The 25,797-nt window shown below is 31.2% G+C and overlaps 1 protein-coding gene across 1 annotated transcript; it reads right to left on the minus strand.

The window, feature by feature from the left end:
* Positions 1-123: 123 nt before the first annotated feature.
* On the minus strand, positions 124-25,170 carry LOC139519346 (nuclear cap-binding protein subunit 1-like). The gene is made up of 23 exons (XM_071311345.1): positions 25,018-25,170; positions 23,376-23,467; positions 22,723-22,823; positions 19,915-19,999; positions 18,808-18,879; positions 18,377-18,484; positions 17,813-17,860; positions 17,501-17,574; positions 16,643-16,712; positions 15,172-15,387; positions 13,443-13,540; positions 10,033-10,096; positions 7,742-7,852; positions 7,190-7,254; positions 6,647-6,784; positions 6,007-6,233; positions 5,652-5,751; positions 4,980-5,073; positions 4,278-4,381; positions 3,586-3,700; positions 3,087-3,212; positions 2,445-2,558; positions 124-1,371 (listed from the first exon to the last, which is right to left on the minus strand). The coding sequence occupies exons 1-23, from the start codon at positions 25,061-25,063 to the stop codon at positions 1,258-1,260; spliced, it is 2,382 nt and encodes a 793-aa protein (XP_071167446.1). The 5' UTR covers positions 25,064-25,170; the 3' UTR covers positions 124-1,257.
* Between the last annotated feature and the right edge of the window lie 627 nt (positions 25,171-25,797).

Genomic DNA, 25,797 nt, shown 5'->3' on the forward strand with positions numbered 1-25,797 from the left:
TCTAGTTTAGAGAAGACACTATACACACATTTCAATAAGGAGGATATTCCTTAAGAATAATAGAACATTTCATATCACCTATCTAAAACAATGTCCTCACAGTGTTGACAAATTAACACAAAATTCACATTTGATATTTTAATTTACAATTTTATCAAATTCAGTAACAATGAAATGGTGTACAAACTGAATATTCTTCATAAAAAATAGTTTTTTGAAAGTATACATAACTTGAAGTTGCATGGATTCAATAAATGAGCACTGCAACTTTCTGAATCACTTAATATCTTTGATATATTATGCTTCAGAAATAAGGTAGTTGTTTTACTTACTTTTCATTCAGAATGTTTTAATACTAAACCAGATGCTCCCCAGGGCACAGCTTAATACGACCGCAGAGGTCAAACCCTGAACAGTTGGGGCAAGTATGGACACAACATTCAAGCTTGATACAGCTCTGAATTTGGATTGTGATTAAATAGTTGACACAGAATAGGTTTCTGACACAGAATGAATGTTGATTTATACTTATACTACAGTTATTATCTGGAAATCATTCCGTCTTTGGACAAGGCTGACGATGACGACGACGTGATACCAATTTACAACCAAATTCTTTTTTAATTTTGCAGTCGTATAAAAAGCTCTCAGTAAAATTAAAATATATTTGACAATTGGTACTTGCGAGAAAATCAGTAAAATGTTGAAGCCATATGAATCTAGTTCTAATTTTCCTTATGTTTTGCCTATCTTCTATATCTGTGACTATAACCATTAGCAAGGTAACATCAATGACTACATACATACTGTAAACCAACTTATTTTCGTGGGTACTTTATCTTGCATTTAGCTCTATCTAGCCCAATTTGTGGCGATTTAATTTTGCACCTCAAAAACTAACGTGATGGAGATAAAAAGGGAAAAATCTAAGTTTTACATATATGTGACGGTTTATATTTGCGCTATTTTTTCTGATCGTGAAATTCGTGAAAATAAATTGTTTGCGAAAATAAGTTGTTATACAGTAACTGTATCTTTGCATTCCCTATTTAAAAAAAAAAGATTTTTTTTCTAAATGAAATATGTACAGTCTTCATACTATTTCATTTGTTCTCATAATAACATGGTCATACATTTATTTCATCATGTATTACAACAACACATTACCTCAAGTTTAAACAAAATTAATGATGACAGAAAAAAATTCTATGACTCAATGACTTGTCTATAACAATGATGATAATGAGAACATAAATTTCAGGATCGTAATGCACAGAACTGTTGGAATATTTCCAAGATATGGAAATCAATGTCACTTGTGAATAACAATGTCTCTAATGTACTGATGTATCTGTATACCAATTCATGGTGCTGAAATAGAACAAAATAATGCTAATTATAGACAGAAAAAATATGTTGCATAAATTTTAGTATAAACCAACCAATGATATATCTACATATAAAAAATAAACATTGACTTTCTTGAAACAGTGAATTAATTCCATTTTGTGGATTAAAATAAAAAAAATCTTTGAATCGTAAAAATTGATAAACATTTCTTAAGCCACATTAAGCTGTATAAACAAATAAAAGTTTAATATATATATATATATGCCATTAGCCACATTATGGGTGTCACTGTAGAAACAGAACTTGTTTACCCTTCACAAAAAATAACCCTCAGTTTGCAGTGGTGGATCCAGAACTTTTCCTAAGGGGGGGGGCTCCAGTCATGCTTCAATGATTCCCTATATAATCAACCAAATTTTTCCCATAAAAGGGGCCCCCCTGGATTCGCCTATGGTTTGAGTGGAGTTTGTTAAGTTAAATTGCTAGTTTTCATTGGAAATTTTGACAGTTAATATTTGTCTTTTTTTTGGTCAAGGAAACAACAATGTGTATGGTTTGTTTCACATATTTTCTTCTCATCTTTTTCACAATACCAAGATATAGCATGACTGTCAAGAAAACAATGGTAAATCTCAATTCCCCTTCAGCCGTGGCAGCTGCAGCATAAAAATATGATTTTCTACTGGTAAATAGTAATAGATCAGTATGGTTTTATTAACAATTGGCATATCATTTCAGGTTATTACAAGGTTACCTATCTGGCACATATATATGGCATGACCTTGAAAGAAACTATATATGACCTTAGAGATAATTTCCTAATGCATGCAGAGCAAAACTTTGGTTAACTTGCTTGCTTTGTTTGTATATTTTACTTTTGTAATTGAGATAAATGTCCAATCAAATTTAATTATAATAAATACAGGTTTAACTATGCCTATATATATTATTTGAAGATGTCAATCTTAATTACAAAGCATGAGTAAACATTTATACAAACAAATCAAGCAAGCCAACCACAATTTTACTCTACAAGCATTAGGAAATTATCTCTAGCAGTACAAGTCATATGATCATTGATTTTAATGACTTACTAAAAGGAATATTTGCTGTAATCTTTCTATACACCATTTATACCAGGGTGTGCTGTAATCAATGCCATTCGATTCACAGTTGGCAAGATGGTCAGATAAAACCATAATAAATCTCTGCAACATAAAAAGTCATAGTTGGCAATGTTATCATATATATAAATAAAGGATAACCCTGTTATGAAAATTATAGCTGGCCAAAAAGTTGGAAAAAATATTAAACCTCAATTCACAAATATATATGTTAAAATCAACTGCCCACCTACACGGTGCTACACCTCTTAGAAAACTCAACATATCTAAGAACCAAATATATAATCTTACATGACTTTGATTTATATAAATTAAGTTACCGTAGATTAACTATGCATTCATTACATTTATAGTCGAAAAATGAAAATGATGTTTGTGTATTCATACATATTTTGGAAACATGATTTGCTGGGGTATCAATGGGGTAAAATGAATGAACTTTACACCCAAACAATATTTAAACTTATGAAGAGCATTTTGGTTCAGTTTATTACGATATTGATATGATATGGACAAACAATACATCTTTACAATTAAACCAATGGTGTTCAGATATTATTGTCAGACAAATTATAACTGGACTTAGGAAGGACAAACCTTCATAGACATTACCTGAAATATGATAAGAAAAAGTCTCTTTTGTTGATTTTGTGCCAGATCTAATCTTTCCTCCATTCTCTCTATCAGAGATTCTGTGGGTACTTCGTCATCATCATCATCTTCTAAGCCATCATTTATCTACAAATACAAGTTACATACCAATTAACGGGGGAGGTATATAGTCATTCAGTTTATTGTTGTAATACTTTAAACCTCAACACCCATATACTTCAGCAATTTCTGTGTGCATTTATTATTGATTATCAATGGATGAAAGTGAGATTAATTCTTACAATTTCAGGAAATACTGAATAAAATAATGATATCGAAATATAAAATATGTGATTTATTCTTAAATCATAATTGTTCCCTCTAATTTACAGTAATCCTAGTCACATATCATTCAGCAACAGCAGACATATTGACAATTCAATATTTACAGGCTAAAGTATCCCATTTGTAGTCCTTTAACTGAAGAAAAAATATTATTATATGCCTTAAAACAACCTACCCTTCTTTTGTAAGCATCCAATTTGTCTTTAGCGTCATCGACTTCTTTCTGTAGTTTATCAACGTGTTTACTCATCTTTGTTATTGTACTGTGCATTATCTCCCAAACATAAAATCTGTAAACAAATTGTTTATTTTATTTACAACTTATTATTGTCTTCCATTAGTAGTCAATTCTATTTATAGTTTTATGAAATAGCAGATGCTGAAATTAAAACTGGTTGATCTATGTCCGTCACAGTTAAAGACCAGTATAATTTAGATATTATAAACAGAGTAGAATATGTGAAAAGAGCTGTAGGATATCCTTTCAACATATATTACAATACCAGCAGTGTATCTTATATGCTCAATGAATTAATTGGGACAACTTTAAAGGAATTGATACATCAAATGTTCAATAAATAATACATCAAGAAATTTCCATACCAACACAAGACACACTTACTAAAAGCCAGTTGAAAACATGATCAACAAATATATGTTACAGTTTAGTGTAATGAAATTTATGTAAATATGGAATGCCTACATTTTTTTACAATCTCACACAAACATCAGCCAGAAAGTAGTAGTCTAAAACTTGACTGATTTCCCCCTACCAAGTGAAGTTAGATGAACACATACCAATTACAACAAAACATCAAAATGCCACATACAAATGCCCTGAGACTAGGTTATTTCCCAAGTACTTACTTAGTAAATTCTGGTTGCATTTCACTTGAGAACAACCAGTTAGCCACAGCTGATGGTTCAATGATTTGTGTCTTTAATAATTTATCCACTAAAACTACCATCATCTGAAATAAATAAAACTGCATGTCATTCAAACTCACAAAATATGTTTCAAATTATTCACTTTTTTCCCTCTGTTAAAAGTAGTTAGACCATGCAGAGAGATGAAAATACTTTAAAAGTCTTCTGACAAGAGATTTTATGTTTAAAATTATGCATTGTAGAAATTTTGAATATGAAATATATATTAAGAGATATACAATCGAATCTGATTAAAGTACGAGTCCTGTGTTCAAGCTTTGCTTACAGGGATTTGAAAACGCTGAGTTCCACTTTCTGTTTTGAAAGACCTTACAGGATCCTCTGGTTTTATCAAATTAATTTACACCTTCAAAAATTAGATGGCTGAAATTTCATTGGCTGATTACCTTAACAGAAAGTATATCAAAGTATTGTGAGATCTTTCATCATCTTTGTAAGCAAAGCTTGGACACAAGATCTGCTGCATCTAAATCAGATTTTATACAACCAAGCACATAGTTCCAAGCCTTTTAAAGCATCCTATATTTACTAGGAGACATGTTTAACTAGAATTAAAATAATCTGAAATATTTATCCCTAACATCCAATTTATCTTTACTTCTAAATCTGACAGTTGCTTACTTGTTGGTGAGATCTCCAAACTTCAAACATTGTCCGTAACACCCAAATCTGTCCTTCTTCTGTGTCTGCTAGTAACTTTAAAATGTGGTGGAATCTATAAACAAAATTGATTAATTTGAGTTATTTAAGCCTGTAAATTCATCAACAAAATTTCAAAAACCCTTATGATGTATTTCCTGAGAAAGATGTGACGTAAAATATTCATAGGACAGACAACCAGAGGTAAAACAGTATAACCCCATCTTTTTAAAGCAGGGATATAAATATTATCACTTCATTATTTAATCTTCTCAGCTAAGACAATCACCAATTCTGGTGTAAAATTGAAACTATTTATCAAAATACTTATAACCAGATGTTCTGCAGGGCGCAGCTTTATACAACTGCAGAGGTCGAACCCTGAACAGTTGGGGCAAGTATGGACACAACATTCAAGCTTGATACAGCTCTGAAATTGGATTGTGATTAAATAGTTGACACAGCAAAGGTTTCCGACACAGAATGAATGTGGTCTAATGAACTTAATTTGTTTTTGCTTTTGAGCAATACACTAGTTTACTGACTATGTTATACATGTACATTTATGTGAAATTGTCCGCACCAGAGATCTTAATACACACATGGCTATTAACAGGGTAAATCTTTCATGGCAATTAACAGAATAATACATACTTGGCAATAGCTGCAAAAGAGTGACTGAATGATTTATTTCCTAAATGTAGCAATGTAGACACAAAGACATCAATTCTCAAAGGATGGTATGTTGGATCAGCTGAAAAAAGATGTTACATAAATTTTAAATAAAACATGAGCTTATTGTTTTCAAATCTTTCTTCCTCTTTTGTATGGGTTAAAAATACATTTGGTCTTGATAAAATAAAACAGATGAGTTATAACAAATACAACATTTATCATTGACAAAAATGTTTGAAAAAAGGATTGTATTGACTGTCAGAACAAAAGATATATAGAAGAATACCGTTAATAAACCTTGGGATAGGATAAGCTGACAACACATTATACTTACTTTCATCATCTTCTTTCAGGGGGTTGGGTAAATCTTTTAATATCCCCATGGTTTCCTCTGGAGTACATTTTGATTTGATGGCTTGGATCAGCTGATGAGCTGTCATAGTCCCTGGTAATGACCCTGACCCTTCCTTCTCATATTTAAAATGAGACAGTGGTTTCTCTGGTATCAATGGTGCAAAATCTTCAGTACAAGTCTCCACAATTCTTTGATGGTAGGATAACCTGAAATTGTACAGTATAATAACAACTTGTATTTTATAACAACATCAAACAATAGGGTGGGGTTTTTGTTGCTCAGTTTTTAGTTTTCTATGTTGTGTTTCGTGTACTGCTATTTGTTATCTTTTAAGTATAATGGCATTGTCAGTATCTTTAGCCGCTCTTTCATATCTGTTCAGTCTTAAATATAAAGGTGTTGTACATGTATTTCTAAAATTCCAAGAACATTTCTTTTCAAACATCATCACGTTTGAGTTGTTCTTTTCATATTCCTTCATTATATATACACTTGAAATTACCTTCAATAAATTCTGTTTTGTTATAACATAACCTTTTAATTCCAAAATTAAGGGCTGGTCGATTTCACTATTAACCTGGAAAGAAGTTGATAACAATAAATTTATTTGTATACATACCTCATACATTTGATGAGAACTTCTTTAATAAACTTTGGTTTGGGTAATTCTGGATCCATTTGTAAACATGAACTCCAATCATCCCAACTCCATCGAAACTGGAAATTACTCAAGTGATAGGCAAACCAGTTGGTTAATCTGTGTTACAAAAAAACAATGCAATATTATGGTAAATCTGTATAACAAATGTGTAACAAGCGAAAACACATAGAATCATACAAAATTAAATTCTTTACTTTAACGCCATTTGTAATATTTAAAATTTAGAATTGTTTTCTCATGAGAAATAATTTCCTGATACAATTTATATATACCTACATAGAGAAGATATGATTAAATGCTGTTTTTTTTAACTAGAAACATTGTTTAACAGTCTAAATGAATACTATATAATTCCCATGAAACATTTATCTAACACAAAAAACTGAATACAATGAAGCATTGTGCAATCCTAATCTGTGGCTAAACTATTTCTTCTTTCACATACAAAAACCAAATAGTAATTTAACTTGAGCTATTTTTTTCATATTGTTTACTTCTTACCTTTCAATACAGGAAAGATTCATTGAATCAAGTCTTTCAAATAAAAGTTCTGTGGCTTGAGCTAACTGATCAATGTTAAGGTTCAATAAAAAGTACAAATACAGCTACTATTCAATACATTAAAAACAAAGCCAACAACTAAAGAAGCTATGGGTATTTGATACATATGTTATAATTTAGAAGAAATATCAATTTAATTTTAACTCAAAGAAATTATGACTTTTTACCTTATTTCTTGAGATCTTAGTGTATATGAAGAGTTTATTTGCTAAATGAGCATTCTAGACCTACTGCTTTACTTTCCCCCTAGTTACTCAATTATAACAAGTTTTCTTTATATAAAAATGAGAGGACATGGTATGATTGCCAAATAGAGAACTCTCTACCAGAAATAAAAGGACCTAGAAGTTACCAATTTTAAGAAGCTATAAATTGAATATTTTCATTTTTTAAATAGCCTTTTATAATCATATCATAATGCCAGACAAAAAGGACTGGCATAAAATATCAGGCTTAAAAACATGATGATGATCATCGAGACAATAAGGATACAACTTGGGGCATTGATCCAGGCTGTAATTTACATAACTCTATAAATGTAGAACCATAATAGATCTCTAGTCTCGGACACCGTGGTAACAAAAACAACTCTCCAAACATCACCTGAAATGTACAATGTTAGTAATTAAAGAACCTTAGTGAGCACGCTCACATACCCCACGTCCCCACATTGTCATTGGAGAAATTAAATAAGTGTAAGAAAAAAAAATCGTATAAGAAAAAATATTGAATAATAATTTCCTGTCAATATGCACATCAACATAGTATGTCCTTATTATCTACAAAATTTCATGAAATTATGTTGTGTGGTTTCAGAGGAGTTGAGATGACAAACTGTTGCAGAAGTACATTGAAGCAAATAAGTTCAAAGGGGCGTAACTCCTAGAAAAAAAAATTGAATCGTAATTTCCTGTCGATATGCACATCTACATAGTATGTCCTTATTATCTACGAATGTTCATGAAATTCTGTTGTGTGGTTTCAGAGGAGTTGAGATGACAAACTGTTGAAGTAGTACCTTAAAGCAAATAAGTTCAAAGAGATGTAACTCCTAGAAAAAAAACTGAATCGTAATTTCCTGTCGATATGCACATCTACATCGTATGTCCTTATTATCTAAAAAGGTTTCGTGAAATTCTGTTGTGTAGTTTCAGAGGAGTTGCGATGACAAACTGTTGCAGTAGTACATTAAGCAAATAAGTTCAAAGGGGCGCAACTCTTATAAAAAAAATTTAATCACAATTTCTTGTCGATATGCACAACTACATAGTATGTTCTTTTCATCTGAAAAGGTTTCGTGAAATTCTGTTGTGTGGTTTGAGAGGAGTTGCGATGACAAGAAACAGGACTGACGGACGGACGGACTGACGGACGGACGGACTGACAAACAGACGGGTCAAAACATTATACCCTCCGCAACTTCGTTGCATGGGGTATAATAAAATAATGAAAATAAACATCATTTAAAGTGGTAGGGATAGGTTATAAAATATAATTCCAAGTTTAAAATTATCCTTCAATACATCTCTTTAAATACTGCTTTCAGGTTTTTCATTCAAATAATTCAAGGGTGATTCTGGACTCATCACTTTATTCAGTGGGAAATCCTGGCTGATTCTTGTAAGTCCTTAATACATTTACTAGTAATATTCTAATTTAAATTCTCTAATGGCTTTTAATTCCTTACTCAAATGCAGTTATCATAGACTGTAAAATTTAGCTACTAAGATTCATCAGGTTAATAGTCTGTCAGACCAATACAGGGTCTAGATCTGCTTTCTTGTGCATCATTGAAATCGTAAACCATTCCCAAACAGGAGGGAAGATCTTAAAATTACTTTCAAGCTTCAACTAAACATTATCAAGCTGCAGATCAAATATAAAATTATTCCTTTTTATAGAAGCCAAGAAAACTTTGGCAAACGTTTTCTACCAAAGGTCAATCAGATGGATGGTGTCAAGGAGTGACATTTGCGATACAAGTACAGTAGTTACACATAAAACAGTAAATCTTTTGAACACCTCCTAATTTAAAGTCAAAACTGAATATGATCAGTAAAATTCCAACTAATGGTTACATGAGAAACAAATGCTTGATCATTATTTTTTTTCAATTGTAATGTTTTTTGGACATTTGATATGTCAGAATATGTAGAGAGAAGAAGGGAATAAATTAATGAGGTAGTATTCCAACAACACAAAAAAATAAAAAAAATGGCATGCCAACATAGTCTTCTTCAATAGTGTGCCTATACATTATGTCATGTTCTCTATTGACTTGTATTATACCCATCACATCACGGTCACATGACAATATTTTGTCCAGGAGCTCATTAACAAAATTCTTTCAGCCAACCAGAAGACATGTCACATTCAAAATTTATTTTTTTAAACAGAGATCTGACATACCACTACTTTTATAATCAAAGATGTAACAAGCGCATAACATAGTAATAAGTTTTAAACAAAAGAACACAGTAATAAGTTTAAAACACAAGAACTTTGTAATAAGTTGAAATACAAGACATAGTAAAAACACAAGAACATAGCAATAATTACAAGGAACATAGTAATAAGCACAAGAACATAGTAATAAGTTTAAAACAAAATAACACAGTAATAAATTAAAAACACAAGAACTTAGTAATAAGTTGAAATACAAGACATAGTAAAACAAGAATGTGTCCATAGTACACAGATGCCCCACTCGCACTATCATTTTCCATAATCACAAGAATATAGTAATAAGCACAAGAACATAGTGATTTATATATTACACTAACCTCTACAATCATATAATTGAGTGGCACTTTGTTCTTCATTGGATAACTCAGTAATGAAGCAGCACTGTAATAAGAGCATCAAACATTTACTTTAAAAATCAACCCTTGATGTCTCACTATTCAATAATATTGATATTGTGCTTTGAGGAATAGTATCTACATGTAAGGGCCCCTTGTGTATAAATCACTGGGTTATACAAGGTAAATTATATTCAAGTGATTTTCAGTAAAAGTATTTCAGGTCTTTATATCACTGATTACAATTGACTATAGTCGCAGTCACGTAAAATTGGCACCATGATTTTAGTCAATTTAAAAAATAATATCAGTAGCATTCACTAGAGATGATGTTTTTTTCAAATAGCAGAAGAAAATCCATTCCAAAAATCCACAAATGTCCTCCCTTTTATTGTGTTTGCACTATATAATCCTGACCTTCACATAATTCAAGATTAGTTTGAATGGCGGAATTCGACATTGTTATTACCGAAAGTGTTGCGTTGGAGTTCCATGTGCCGTCTATTTTCTCGTGTCTCTCGGAGCTGTTCATCTTCTTCACGCAAAAAAGCGCAGGAAAATGTATAATCAATGACAAGGATATTACCGGAGAGTAACGAATGTTATGAAATAAGAGATCCTCATAGAAACCAAGATGGTGGTTTTACAATGTAAATAATCTTGAAAAATGTGAAGGTCAGGATTATACAGTGCAAACACAATAAAAGGTAGGACAGTAGTGGATATTTGGATAGGATTTTTTTTCCACTAATTGAAAAACATTATCTCGAGTAAATGCAACTGATAGTAAATTTTTTTTTTGGTGCCAATTTTACGTGGCCGCGACTATAATTCTAAATTTTTTGGATCAAAATCCACAAAGTACAAAAATAAAAATGAGTTTCCACTACCGATTATTCTAAAATCAAATTGAGTATTTTATAACTTGGTTCTCAATAGTCATGTTTGCTGTGTATCCTTTTAACTGTGTGTGAAGTGTTTGTTCATGACATAATTTTTCATTGTAGAATAGAATAGTAAATACTATTTCTTCATATTTCATTTTACGCAACTTTATTTTTATGTAAATAGTAGTCCATCCATTCAAATTTCCAATTGAAACACTTTTTTGGTCTCAAGACGGTATGCTTGTCTCTAGAACAGTGGATCATAAGCTAAATCCACAGCAAGGTTAATCCAAAGACTTTAAAATCCAGTCAGTCATTTACCAAGTAGGGTTAATATTTAGATCATATTAACATGTTCTCAGGCCACAATTAAAAATATTTCAGTTTGCCCAAACCCGACCCATGATGACTGGGTGTGGGTAGGTAGGTAGGCAAATTTTTTTTTTTTTTTATCCGAATTTGCATGAAAATATTAAAAGATCTTAAAACAGTATATCTTTTTTTTCTCTGTCAAACCTTTGTAGAGACAACCAAAAGCCATGAATTTAAAACCTCTATAAATAAATTAGTCTACTATATGATTTGTATCCTGAGATGTTTATAACCCTGACAATTGCTAACTGTGTGAAAGGGCTGTTGGATTTGTGAAGTGATTTTCAACAGTTCCATCAACACGATGTTTGTGTAAAAAAATATCAGCTGATTATGTAATGATTAAATTTGTTTGCAGTTTTTAAATCCTATTTCTATTAAAATAGATTAAATGTCCTAAAATATTTATATGAATTATTATCTACCATCCTTAGTTTGTGTCTTTTTTATGTTTTGAAAACAAATTTATATTTTACATTATCACACAGGTAAACTAATTTGGCTATAAATAGCATGTTCTGTAGAATCTCCAAACTAAAAACGTATTTGTTATAATTTTATTTCTTTAAATAATCAAGTTTAAATTTTGAAAATAATCATTATTGATCAAATGTAATTGCATAAATTTAACGTTTTCTGAAGACTTTATTTTTAGGTCATGGTTCTAGGGGCTTCCTTAAACTGGTCCGCCGTTCTATCTATAGCTTCGCACCGAAGGAACGGGTTGGAGCTATTGTCACATTGGCATTAATTGGACGAGTCGTACAAATTCAACGATTCGCTAATAAAATTGGCCAATTAAAGTGATAGGAAATTGACCTCAAATGTTACTACTGCCATGCCGCAAAATAAACAAGTATCTGTTAATTAACCCCATGGTGGTACTCGCAGATAAATGACCAACGAGCGTGTTAACATGTTCTTGACAAACTGAGCCGGTATCTTTCATTCCCTAAAGAACTCAGTAGGGTTATAAATGTGCTAATTTCTCTTTGATTTGCTATCAGTACAATACATAATCAAACATAGCACATGATGTACTAGTCTCGTCAAATTATTAAATCCCGTGGTCAGAATTCTGACCACGGGATTTAGGCCATACCTGTTGTCAGTGTAGCGATAAGTGAACACAACAGGGGTCCAATTTAGGGGCTTCCTTACAAATTGTATAAAAATCCAATATGGCGTCCATAACATGTTTTTACTTTTGCACATGTGAAAAAATATTTCTGACAAAAGTCAGATTTCTCTTGTCAAAAGGGATTTATATTTATATTGCGATAAATTATTCAGAAGGAGTTACATTCAGTTAAGATTATATTTCTGATTCTGTGAGCAATTATAGTTTTATCAAATTCTCCCAAACAGCAACGTACTGACTGTCTAATGAGACTTGTAAATTTGAACAATTTGAATAAAAGGGCATCTAATTTACATGATAAAGGAAGATTATAATTAAAGACAACAATTTATCAAGAAATAATTCCTTTTTATTCAGTAAAAACAAAATCTTCTTGCAAGATTGTAAATTCGCAACTTCCGGATCCATTTCCTGTCAGAATAACATTGAAAATATTCGATTGCACATGGTTTTGAAAAAATCTACCTGAATATTCTTATCAGATATTCGAAAACACGATGAAATTAACATTGAGCATATAGGTAAGGGTTTGGTAGTACAAACAACTACAGCGTAAAAAAACTGTGCCACTTCACTTGTTTTACTTCTTTACTTTCGTTAAATCAGAAGATAAAAACAGAGAACATCAAATATCGATTAACTGCGTCTCTTATACGCTTTCTTTTAATCTTATTCACAATTACTTTCAAACGCAAAGACGACAAACATTAAGTTTTGTACGATGACGGAGCGGACCCAAAATAAATCAAAAAAAAAAAATTCTTCCAAAAAACGTCAAAAAAAGAATTTGAGTCGGCGGGTTTATTTTGGGTCGGTCGCGTTTGGGCAAACATACAATCTTTTTATTTTGGCCTCATCCTAAAATATCAACTTTCAAAAAAAGAAAACAATATGAATGTCAAAGAGCGGGACAGCAACTCAGTAACAGTGAAATATCTGTCTTCAATATTGAAAGCTTATTTCAGTCAATAACTTCTATGTAAATTACATACCAGTCTTTACGATCAAATGCATGTTTGAATATGATTCTTCTCAGTTGTTCTTCTATAAGGTATCTTTCAATTGCATGACTTCCTGGTAAAACTGGTCCCTAAAATCAGTAAATCTTTCTGTAACAACTTCAGTTTAAATGACTGTGTATTCTAAAATTCCCTTGTCAACTTTAGAATTTAGGGTCTTAACTTTAAATACTTGATTTGTCTGTTAAATCATGAGTTGTAGTCTCTGAATTTATTCATGTCTTTTCACACTCGGAGCAATTTTTAATTTAACTTCAAATGCATTGTATATTGACCTTTAACTTGTTGATTTGCTGTCCCATTGATGCTAAATCCACATCTCCTTTTACTTATCTATTACAAGTTTTGTTACCGATAAAAAAAATCTTCAGAACAAGAGGCTGTCAAAACGACAGCAAACCGGATTTATTAACATTTATTTCTGTCCTGGCAATATCACAAGAACCATAACTGATGAAAGGTGAAAGTGAAAATCTTCAATATCGAATTTGACCTACATTTTGTCATCAGTATCAACATATTAAAATTTGAAAAGCTTAGATTGAATGGTTAATAAGTAAATGCAACAACATGAAAGGAAACGCCATTTTTCGATCATTCAAGAACCATAACTCCTAAACAGTAAAAGTAAAAATCGACATTATTGAACTTGACCTCCATTTTGTCATCCGTAACAACATATTAAAATTTGAAAAGCTTTAGTTGAACAGTTCATGAGTAAATGCACGGACACGAATGGAAATGCCATTTTTCAATCTTTCAAGAACCATAACTCCTGAACGGTAAAAGTCAAAATCGTCATTATTCAACTTCACCTCCATTTTGTCATCAGTAACAACATATTAAAATTTGGAAAGCTTTGGTCGAACAGTTCATGTGTAAATGCATGGACACGACTGGAAACACCATTTTTCAATTTTTCAAGAACCATAACTCCTGAACGGTCAAAATCTTCATTATTAAACTTGACCTTTATTTTGTTGTCAGTAACAACATATTAAAATTTTAAAAGCTTTGGTTGAACGGTTCATGAGTAAATGAACGGACATCATTTGGTTGCCGCCCATCTGACCGACCGCCCGACTGCCCAGTCGCCCGCCGTACATCCCCAAATCAATAACCAACATTTTTGTCACAAAAATCCGGTTAAAAATATATATATTTCAACTACAATAATAGAATGTGTCACTTGATTGGTAGCAGATCTTGAAGTGTACACCAACTTTACTTGTGAGCTAACATTCAATACTTAAAACTCAGCTTCGTTTGTCTGTATATTACTGGGATATTATCTCATTTACATTTATTCCTCTTTACAAATATTTTAAGTGACAACTATATTCAAGTATGTAAAATACTTTCTTAACAACTTTTATAGAGATGATGAACAAAAACCGCTTGAATCTTGTTCTGAGGAATTAAGATATTTTACACCACTTTCTGTTGTCAATCTATGATGAATCATTATAAGATTTATCGTTAAGAAAAAACTATTAAGTAATATTGAAGTATTACATTTACATCATTTGGTCTTTGGTAAATAGTTGACACATTAACATTTAAACCAAATCTTCTTAGTGTTATATTAAAACAAAAATCCTATTTCATTTCCTTTGTATACAAAATTAAATTTTGCCATTAAATCTTTTTGAGTTAATCTTTGAGTTCAGCTGTTTGACTATATCTGTTATAAATCACATACCTCTGGTACATCAGTATAATCAAACATTCTAAAAATAACTCTTGGCAATGGATAGCTCATTTCATCATTGTGTGATGGTGGTATAATCTGTGGTAAGGTATGTTGTAATGCTTCACATAAAACACCATCAAAAGCCAGGTAGGGTCTCGTTATCTGTTTCTCTGCCCATTTATTGGCTCGGAGATTCTTTATCTGTGACCACAAACAGTCCAAATACTGAAAATATTTTATGATTGAAAATATAAAATATCTGTAACAAAACCAATAACGATATTCATAAGAATCAGACATTATGTGAATTAAAACATTTCATATTCAGTAAAATATGCGTGAAATTACAACATGTTTGTAAGAAGTTTCCATGGGCGGGTTAATTATTTTTTCTTTCAAAAAAAGTCTTTATTTAAAAGAATAAAGTTTTAGGTTATCTCCCCATGAAAACTTATCAATAACATATTGTTATTTCACACATATTTTACTGAATATATGATGTTTTAATTCAAATGATATCTGATTCTTATGAATATAGAAGACTTATCAAAAGAAAAACTGTATGAAAGCTTAGTTAGGACATTTTTATAGCAATTCAAAATTACAACAGTTCACCCTTAGCATGACAATGACTATTAAATATCTATACAAACTGTTAGACTGAATTTCATGTAAAAGTGGACGAAAATCATATAGGATTGTAGGTATGTTTTATTTTATACCACCTTGCACTTTCCCATTTTGATTCAACAGTTTGTTTAAAATTCTGACCAGTTGAACAGTTTGGTTTGATTAAACAAATTGCAATACGGTCAGAATTTTGAATGGTTTGCAATAGTTGGAGAGCAACACTAACAGTCAAGTCACATGTATTAATCAAAGTTGTACAAAATTGAACATGTAAAATGTTGTTTAAAGTCATTCGAGCATTGCAGTCAAAGTGTACAGTAGCATTTTGCCAAATAAATAATATTATTAATTATATTATTTATTTTCAGATTTGTGGACCACAAGTATAAAGAAACCAGTACAAGCTGCTTAATACCTGTGTATTTATATAAACTTTCCACAATATTATACTCATATTTATAATAAAATGTGCGCTTGTCTCTGCAAGTGGCGTCTCCCATGTAAGAGTTTGTGGTTATTTGATAAATATTTTATGTTCGTTTGAGTTTAAGAATTAGAATTTAATGTTAATTAACTTCAGTAATAATTCTAGGTTATATTAATTTATTGTAATACTTTAAATACAGAAAAAATACCATCAAGATATAAAAAAAATATCAAAGTGAGAATAGTAATCAATTTTCATTATGAATGATTAAAACTTTTTGAAGCTTCATTAAAAAAAAAGCCCATTTACTAAATTTCATGTTATGCAAAAACACATATTAAATCTAGATCTGCTTTTTGTTGATGCATTAACATTTTTTAGCAACCTTTGTTGCTATCTGCATTCTGAGATGAAAGCTATTACCTCTTCTTGTGGATGAGGATCATCTGAAGTCCATACTCTCAGTGTAGGGGCATGAATTTTCTGTCTCTTGCTACAAAGATAACATTCAAATTATTATAAGTATTTAAAAAAAATTCAAGTAACATAAAAAAAAAATTCAAACATGAATCTTCTAATTTGAATTAAACAATAAATTTTCAAAATAGGACTGTTGGCACAGAGATATGTCTCGTCTATATGTTATTTTGATAGTAAAATGCCAATTCTAGATTCTGAGATGACAATAATTCAAATGAAACCTATGCAAAACATTAAAAGGTAATTAGCCATGACAGAAGGAATTAGACCAAATACTCTCCATGTCAATAGGATGTGCCAATGCTAATACAACTGCATATTAAATTTATATTGACTTGCCATCTTACCATAATTGGTTCTTATTAAACTGACTCAATCAAATCTCAAACTTCACAACATTGTTGACATTGCTGCCTGTAACAGCATGCTAAAGTCTCTTATTTAGGCAAATCAAAAATGGTATATAAATGATTACTGTAAATTCAGAATTATTGCAGGTATTTATTACTGCAATTTTGTCATTTTAGATAAATTTTTGTGAGATTTAGGAAAATCCTGTTGAATTCATATACCAAAATTCAAAATGAGACTTTAAATTATTGCAATTATAAACATGTCACATTTTTTGCAATAATAAAAACATCGCAAAAATTTCTGATTTTACAATATCCAAAACTACTGCTGTGTCTGAAATTGTCCCAAATTAATGTCAACTGATCTATTGTCATCATTGAATATAGCTTGAACAAACATGATTTGCTCAGTTTTCACTTCAACCCATCAATAGAAAAGTAAATCTACCTTATATAATTATCTATTGACATCAATAGCTTATTAAATTCCTGCTCTTTCTTTTCTTGGAGTTCCTTACCAACCTAAAACAAAACAAAGAAAAGGTCAACATTGGAATTGTAAAGTTTCATAGAAATGGAGGATGAAAACACACTTAATTCTAATATAATTATATAACAACTAATTTATTCATTTGAATGAAGCCATAACCACATATATATAGAAATAAAATAGTAAAAAATCGCAAGTAATTATGCCATTAGATGCAGTAATTTATTCAGCATTCATTTTTTTATTGTAATAATCTTTATTGCTACTTACCCACGGTAATGACGCCATGACAGCATATACATAAAAATCTGACCTAACCTGTAACGAGCAATTAACATTTTACATGTGGTATGAACAAACTAACATTTTTCATTTGGTATGAACATGGGATAATTCAGATCATTACTACTAAAAACTTCAAAAATTTTCACATGAAATATATAAGTTGATGCATTAAAACAGTTTCCTCAGATTTTCCTATCTAAAATTAATAGCTTTTCTGACAATGAATCACGGTTTTCCAATATGCTCTAGATTGCATATAGTTGGTAGCACAATCACTTAAAAAAAATAAGATCTTTTTGCAGTTTTATCCCGATTTTATTGGGTCTTTTTCCAATGTTACTCCTCTTGTAAAAGGCAAAGAACAAATTTGTTATTGGTATTTGGTTACAAGTTAATATAGCTCTGCCAAGTATTACATTTTAAGTGTTTCAAAACCTTTGTTTTTGACACATGTTTTATGAGTTATTTGTACACTTTACATCATGTTAACTAACTATTACAGAACAGATCCCACATAATAGCCACACCCATTTTTTCCTGTTAAAGTACCTGAGGTATGTTGTCTTCCAATGTCACTTCTATAAAGTTATCAAACATTGCAATCAGTGAACCAGCAACAATCACATGACAGTTGACTAGGTCAGATAAAAATCGTACCTGAAAAAATTAAAAGACAATAAAAGTCACAACTTCACAGCTAAAACAACAAAAAAAAACCTCAAAAAAATACAAGAGACATCAAAAGAACAATATTTTTATGTATTTATTTTTATTTTGTATACTTTTTTAGTTAACTACTGTAAATTTCAGACCAGTACATGTATGTGTACGGTCAAAATACTTGTGTGGTCTGGAACATATACGAACTTAATAGTGAAATTCTACAGTATTATCAATAAAAGTCATTTATTCAGAAAACATCATAAAATGAAAGAGAATATCCAAACACATTACTACCTTGGTATGTTTATTTTACTCACAATTAACAAAGCATTATCAAATTCTCCTGTCTTCAGAGCTTCTTTTAAATGTCTTACTAATAGTTCGGTGAACTGAAAGACAAAAACATAACTTTGTTTATTTATATTTTCAAGAAACAACACCCAACACATTGCATTTCATGCATACATAAATTGTTACTAATCACTTCTCCTGCCAAATTCAATAAGCAATGCAAAAAGTGGACAAAAGTTCTGGCAAAAAAATCCAGATTTTTGTTTTTGTTGCATAAAAAATGGATAAGAGACTCAATTTATTCAAAATCATTAATATCTCCATATTTCTTATACTTTACCATAATTAAACTATTCTGCATTGTTTTAAATATGTACTTTTTTTGGTACGATCTTTTTTACCAGCCCCAAGTTAATGGCGTTAACCCTTACAAAGTCTACTCAAATTATTTAACTTATACACAAATTTGTTCCTGCCAAGTTATCTAACACATATCTCAATACCCAGCATGGTTGTTGTAATGTTTGTATTGTTTTTCAATGTGCTTATCTGGCTATATTATGACAGTAAATGTTTAATAATTTCTTTTATTGATATTAATCTATGGCTTTGTTCTTTAATTCACAGTCATGGCATGATCACCAGTTTGCAAAGAATTTGGTTCAAACCAATGATAGGAGTAATCTTAAACTTGTATTGAGTAGAGAGGTTTTACTCAGTGTTAAAGGCCTAACTGTGACTTGATATGATGAACAGCAATACATGCACTATTCTTTTGCTTTTTTTGTGTGCTGTGCATGTACTGATTTCGTGGCATGGATGAATGCCCTATATCCTATCTGTTCTAGTAGATTTTTAACTGATTTTTTTTATTAATCAAGTGTTCTTCCCAGGCCATTGAAGAAACGTGCTGTATAAAAAAAATTTGTGTGGTACTATCAGTCTTACCGCAATGTATAATTTTTGACAGTGGTGCTAAAATTTTCATTAAAAAAATCCTAAATTGGTGAAGTTTGAAAAGACTTGTTAGATCTTTTCTGTGCGGTTTTTTATTCTAGGCCAAATTTAACCAGTTCAACCCATTAATTGGTAATAACTTATGTCATTTTTATATGATAAAAATTTAAATGTACCTCTCCTCCACAGTTGTAGTTTTTGGCATTAAGAAGACCCACTAATGTGGTATACACAGCCATCTTCTCTGGTAATGCTGCTACACTGAAAATGTTATCACATAATTAATATCAAAATAAAAAGATGTCTGATGATTGCTAATGAAACCTATATTAAGGACAAGAATGACAACAACTAGAGTAACAACAAATGGATGTTTCTTGATTGCCAAAAAGACAATAACCATTTAAACACAAAAGGAAAAGGATGTTAACAAATACAGAAAACAAGAGTGCACACGCTGAAATGTCTCGCCGTCTTTACTAATCATTGATATTATGTTGATAGTCCTAAATATAAAGTTTTATAACAACTGTCATATAAACTTAACATTAACCAAGAAAACTAAACATTGACCAATGAACCATGAAAAAAGTAAAAACACAAAAATACTGAACTCCGAGGAAAATTCAAAAAGGAAAATCAAAAATCAAAAGGCAAAATCAAAAGTCCAAGCACATCAAACGAATGGATAACAACTGTCATATTCCTGACTTGGTACAGAAAAATGAGGTCAAGGTAAGATGAACCATGCCAGGCAGGTATGTACAGCTAACAATTCTTCCATACAACAAATAAAGTTGACCTATTGCTTATAGTTTAAGAAAAACAGACCCAAACACAAACACTTAACACTGAGCAATGAACCATGAAAATGAGGTCAAGGTCAAATAAAACCCTCAGGTCTGACATATAGGTCATAAAATTTTCCATACACCAAATATGGTTGACCTATTGCATATAGTTTAAAAAAAAAGACCAAAACTCAAAAACTTAACTTTGATCACTGAACCATGAAAATGAGGTCAAGGTCAGATAACACCTGCTAGCTAGACATGTACACCTTACATTCATTCCATACACCAAATATAGTAGACCTTTTGTATACAGTATAAGAAAAACAGACCAAAACACAAAAACTTAACTATAACCACTGAACCATGAAAATGAGGTCAAGGCCAGATGACACCTGCCAGTTGGACATGTTTACATACCTTACAGTCCTTCCATACACCGAATATACTAGACCTATTGCTTATAGTATCTGAGATATGGACTTGACCACCAAAACTTAACCTTGTTCACTGATCCATGAAGTGAGGTCGAGGTCAAGTGAAAACTGTCTGAAGGGCATGAGGACCTTGCAAGGTACGCACATACCAAATATAGTTATCCTATTTCTTATAATAGGAGAGAATTTAACATTACAATAATCTTAACTTTTTTTTCAAGTAGTCACTGAACAATGAAAATGAGGTCAAGGACATTGGACATGTGACTGATGGAAAACTTCATAACATGAGGCATCCATATACAAAGTATTAAGCATACAGGTCTTCCACCTTCTAAACTATAAAGCTTTTAAGAAGTAAGCTAACACCGCCTGATCACTATCCCTTTCTGCGACAAAAACTGACATGTTAGCACTGGCTCTGATTGTTGATTTTTGTGTAAGACAGAAAACCTGATGTATAATAAGCAAATTCTTAGAATTCTTTGTCATTTTCATGAATTTGGACACCAAAAATGCATTCAGGATGTGCAGAACTCTAAATAACTACAAAGTTTTGTTTAAATCATACCACTTGGTATTTAGCTGGGCATTTCTTAAATTGGAGGCTATCAATTCTCATTGAAATCCAACAAGTAATAAAACAAATTGTTTTTTATCACAATTTTTGTCTTAATTCAGGCATCAGTATATGTATTATATTCAATTCAAGTTGGTGTAACACCAGGGTTAGAATAGTGTGGATCCAAGTCCAGTCCCTATCTTTTACTGGGAGGTAAAATGGCATTTCCAAATTTACCAAATTGATTGTTTTACACTTATGCTTTAAACAGGACATTTCCTTTAAAATTCAAATCGACTTTCTTATTTAATGTAAAAAAATAAAACCTAGTTCCAAAACATATTTTCTAAAAAACTTTATCAGTTGTCTAGAATACAGATATTTATTAAAATCTATTGCTTTTATTTTTCAATGAAATTATGCAAGTTTTGCAAGCAGAATGTAAAAACTCATTACAGCTCTTCTATAAAAGCATGCAAGGCAAACCTTTGATCAACTTGCTTGCTATGTTTGTTTGGATGTTTGTAAACAACAGGTAGGTAGTTTGTTTCAGTCTGTTTACTATATACTGAAATTTAATAGGACAACAAACATTAACTTTATTTCATGTCAATTTTTATTGTCCAATCAAATCCAAGTAAAATGTATATATTAAGCAGATTGAAACTACGCCTACCTATTGTTTGCTAACATCCAAGCAAACATAATGAAACAACCAAGTTGATCAAAGGTTAGCTTTTGCAAGCTTTTATAGAAGAGCTTTAAGAAATCAGGTGCTTTATCATGTTTATAAGATATGAATATTTTACATTCATTAATTTAGTTCTATAATAATGTCCCACTGGTATATTCCAGGGGCGGATGCAGGAATTTTCGAAAGGGGGGGTGCTAACCCAGGTAACCCAGGGCAAAGGGGGGGGTGCAAAACATATGTCCCGATACAAATGCATTGATCGGCAAAAATAAAGGGGGGGTGCGCACCCCCGGATCCGCCACTGTATTCCTATCCAAACAGAATCCTGTAAGTGAAAACACATCGTTTATTACTAATAAAGAATTCTGCTTGTGTTTGTCAAGATCCTTTTCAATAACTTACATTTTTAAGTATTTTTTACAAGGAATCTATCTAATTTTATAAATACACAATTATACAGAGTTGCATCAAACATGATCAAACTTAACTTCATCACTTACCATTCTACTAAAATTTTAAGGATTTTTGTCTTGTAATTCTGCAAGTCTGCCTCCAGGACACTAGCTAAGCCTTCAAGGTTACTTTCTAAAGAGGATGTACTCTGCAAGACAAAAGTATTGAATATTATTCAAAAGATAATATTATAAACATGATAAAGTTTTAAGTTTAGTAAACATTTTAGCTAGAGCATGGAAGTTTTTTTTTGTGTGTTTCCGTAAGACATTTGGGTAAAGTTTGCAAGCAAATTACACCACCACATTTTACATTTGAACCAAGTCTGACTACCTGGACCATGTGTTATTGGTTTTTTTGTCTATTAGTTGTATAACTGAATTTTGAATGAGTCAAATGTTGATGTGGCCTATTATCATGATTATGCTGTTCTATGTTTATGGTAGTTACATGGTTAACTTATCCATTTTATAACTTAGTATAAACATCGCCATGATTCTATTCCTCTGCTATAGTTTCATGAAAATAAACCAAATTAGAATAACACTCAATGTAAATATTTACAAATAAAATGAATCAAGGACATGCATGAAAAGAATTATTTCTCAGTTATTACTTTCTATTAATCTACCATGATTTAAATATTTAAATAGATTTAAATTGTGCTTTTTGATTTATTTTTTGTTTTATTCTTGTTTACCTTTTCTCCAACTCTAGTTATAAGTGATTCAAGTCTGTCTTCAATGTCAACATTTTCTGATACTCGTCTTCTCTTTCTTACTGAGGAAGGACCTAAACATAAAATCACATAACTTTATTTTTTACACAAAAACAAATTTCTGAACTCTTATCATAACTTGTCAACATGGGCAAGTACTATGTACACCTGCAGATTGAAAAGTACAGTAGCTTTAACCAAAGATGATAAAAGTTGAGATACAGACTTCAGAAAGCTAATTTCCAGAAAGTAAATTATCAATCAAATTAATCTTGTCCCACAAATAATGATTGCCATTGCTTTTCATTAGCAATTTTCTGTATTTCTTCATAGCCTTTCAATTTGGGGGAAAAATACAATGTTTGGCATGCCCTTTTTGAATTATCAATCAGCATGCTTAAGTACCCTTTTCATGATTGGATCCCTGCCCTTTTGAAATCCTCGCTTGAACACTGTAGTGTAGTAGTCTTATTTTTGAGCCACTACATTTTAACAAAAAAACATTTAAAATAAATGGAGAATGATGCCCCAGCTAGCATATAACATTATAAAGGGACATAACTCAAAAACTGTAAAAGTAATGCTTCCAAAATTTGAACCTAAACTGAGATAAGTGGTAATAAGCATTATAAATATATAAACATTTCATTCAATTGAGTTTAGACAAACTTAAGAAAGAGAATGGAAACAAAATATCATGTAAGGTTATAAAGGGACAAAACTGAACAACATTATTCAAAGTGCTTGTAAGCACCGAAGGTAAAGATTGTTTTTATTTTTTTTAATGAACATTGCATTGTATATTAAGCATTGCCATTGGTTATAGTTGATGTAATTGGTAAAATAAATTTTGCAAATTGGAGTTATTTCCTGTGTCCGTAATTGTAGTTGGTTAAAATCAAATTCCTATTTTTCCATTTGTAAAGGAGCATGAATCTAGAACGGATGAAGTGACACCGCAAAACTTGATCTGTATTTTGGAATTCTTATCATTATATATGTTTATGTTTAATAACATTTGGTTGAGGCAAACTACAGTTAGAGAACGGAAACAAAAAAAATCAGTATTTTTTTCATTTGTAAATGGGCATAACTCAACAAAGGTAAATGTGACACCACCAAACTTAATCTTTGTTTTGTGTTAATAAGCATTTTGTATAAGTTTCATAACATTTGGTTGAAGCAAATTAAAGGTAGAGAACAGAAACCAACTTTGGGAGGGACAGACATACAGACGGACTGACGTACAGACGAACAAGGGTAAAACTTAATGCCCTCTCTGCTGCAAAAGGGGGAGGGGGTGTAACAAGTACGAACAAATAATTTGAGAGCAGAGTGGTTTGTATTTAAAAACATTCATTTCAACCAAAAGGTGCACTGTATAAATCTGATTTCACAATATTAAATCCCGAAAGTGCAGATAACAATTTTCCTAATTCTTATTCTAATTGATAAATAAATTTCAATTTGCACCATAACCCGTTCTTTATGCGAAGCAGGGCTGGATAATTTAATATAAATAAAAACCGCTCTGCTCTCACTGACACATTATTTGGTCGTATTTGTTGTAAGTTTTATTTCGTGCACGTAAAGACAACTACTAATGGAAAGATATATTACTCACCATCTTCTTCGTCACTATAAGAGTCGTGTCGTCTACGACTTGACATTTTAAACGTCGATTTTTGAAACGCAAGATTTTCACGCTACTTTTTGTTTCCCCGGAAGTTGATCTTGCGCTTACTTCCGCCTTGCAGCTTAGAACCGAAAAATAGAGGATACTAACGTACTAAAAGTTTACGTGAACCATAAAACCATCATAAATCGGACCAATTTGATACACCTCAAACTTACAATAATTTCAAACCCGAAATGAATATTTCGGTATATCTTAGCGAATAAAAAGTTTGATTTAAGGAAGATAATAATATATGCGCGTGACTATAAAAAAATCAAACTGAATAAAACATGTATAAATAAAAGTGGCCCATTCATTAATAAATCTACATCCTACAAACATTTCATAAACAAAATATAGTAGACCTATTGCATACAATATAAGATCAAATGCTTCGACGAGCGCAGCCTGATACGACCACAGAGGTCGAACAATGAACAATGGGGCAAATTTGGACACACTATTCAAGCTTGATACTGTCTAAACTTAAATTGACAATTTGTGATACCTTTTTGACATAATACCGGTATCTATATATAGGTGTCTGACACAAGATAAACGTGGTCAAGGATCTTACAAATTTGTTGTGCAATATTGTGCAATTGAAGATATCTTCTTGAAACTTTCCGAAAAAAAATAATTTGAAAAACTTGAAATATCGGAACCCCTCAATAAAAACAACGTTTTGAATCCCCCCATGGAGCAATTACTCCCAAAATTCATTTC

The sequence above is a fragment of the Mytilus edulis genome, chromosome 4, assembly GCF_963676685.1.
Source record: "Mytilus edulis chromosome 4, xbMytEdul2.2, whole genome shotgun sequence".
Classification (NCBI taxonomy): Eukaryota; Metazoa; Mollusca; class Bivalvia; order Mytilida; family Mytilidae; genus Mytilus; species Mytilus edulis.

Coding starts and splice junctions, on each gene's coding strand:
- LOC139519346 (XM_071311345.1), bottom strand. CDS start 25,063: ATGTCAAGTCGTAGACGACACGACTCTTATAGTGACGAAGAAGATG. Junction 17,575..17,812: donor TCATGGCGTCATTACCGTGG/GTAAGTAGCAAT, acceptor GTTTTGTTTTAG/GTTGGTAAGGAACTCCAAGA. Junction 5,752..6,006: donor CCTGAAAGAAGATGATGAAA/GTAAGTATAATG, acceptor ATCTTTTTTCAG/CTGATCCAACATACCATCCT.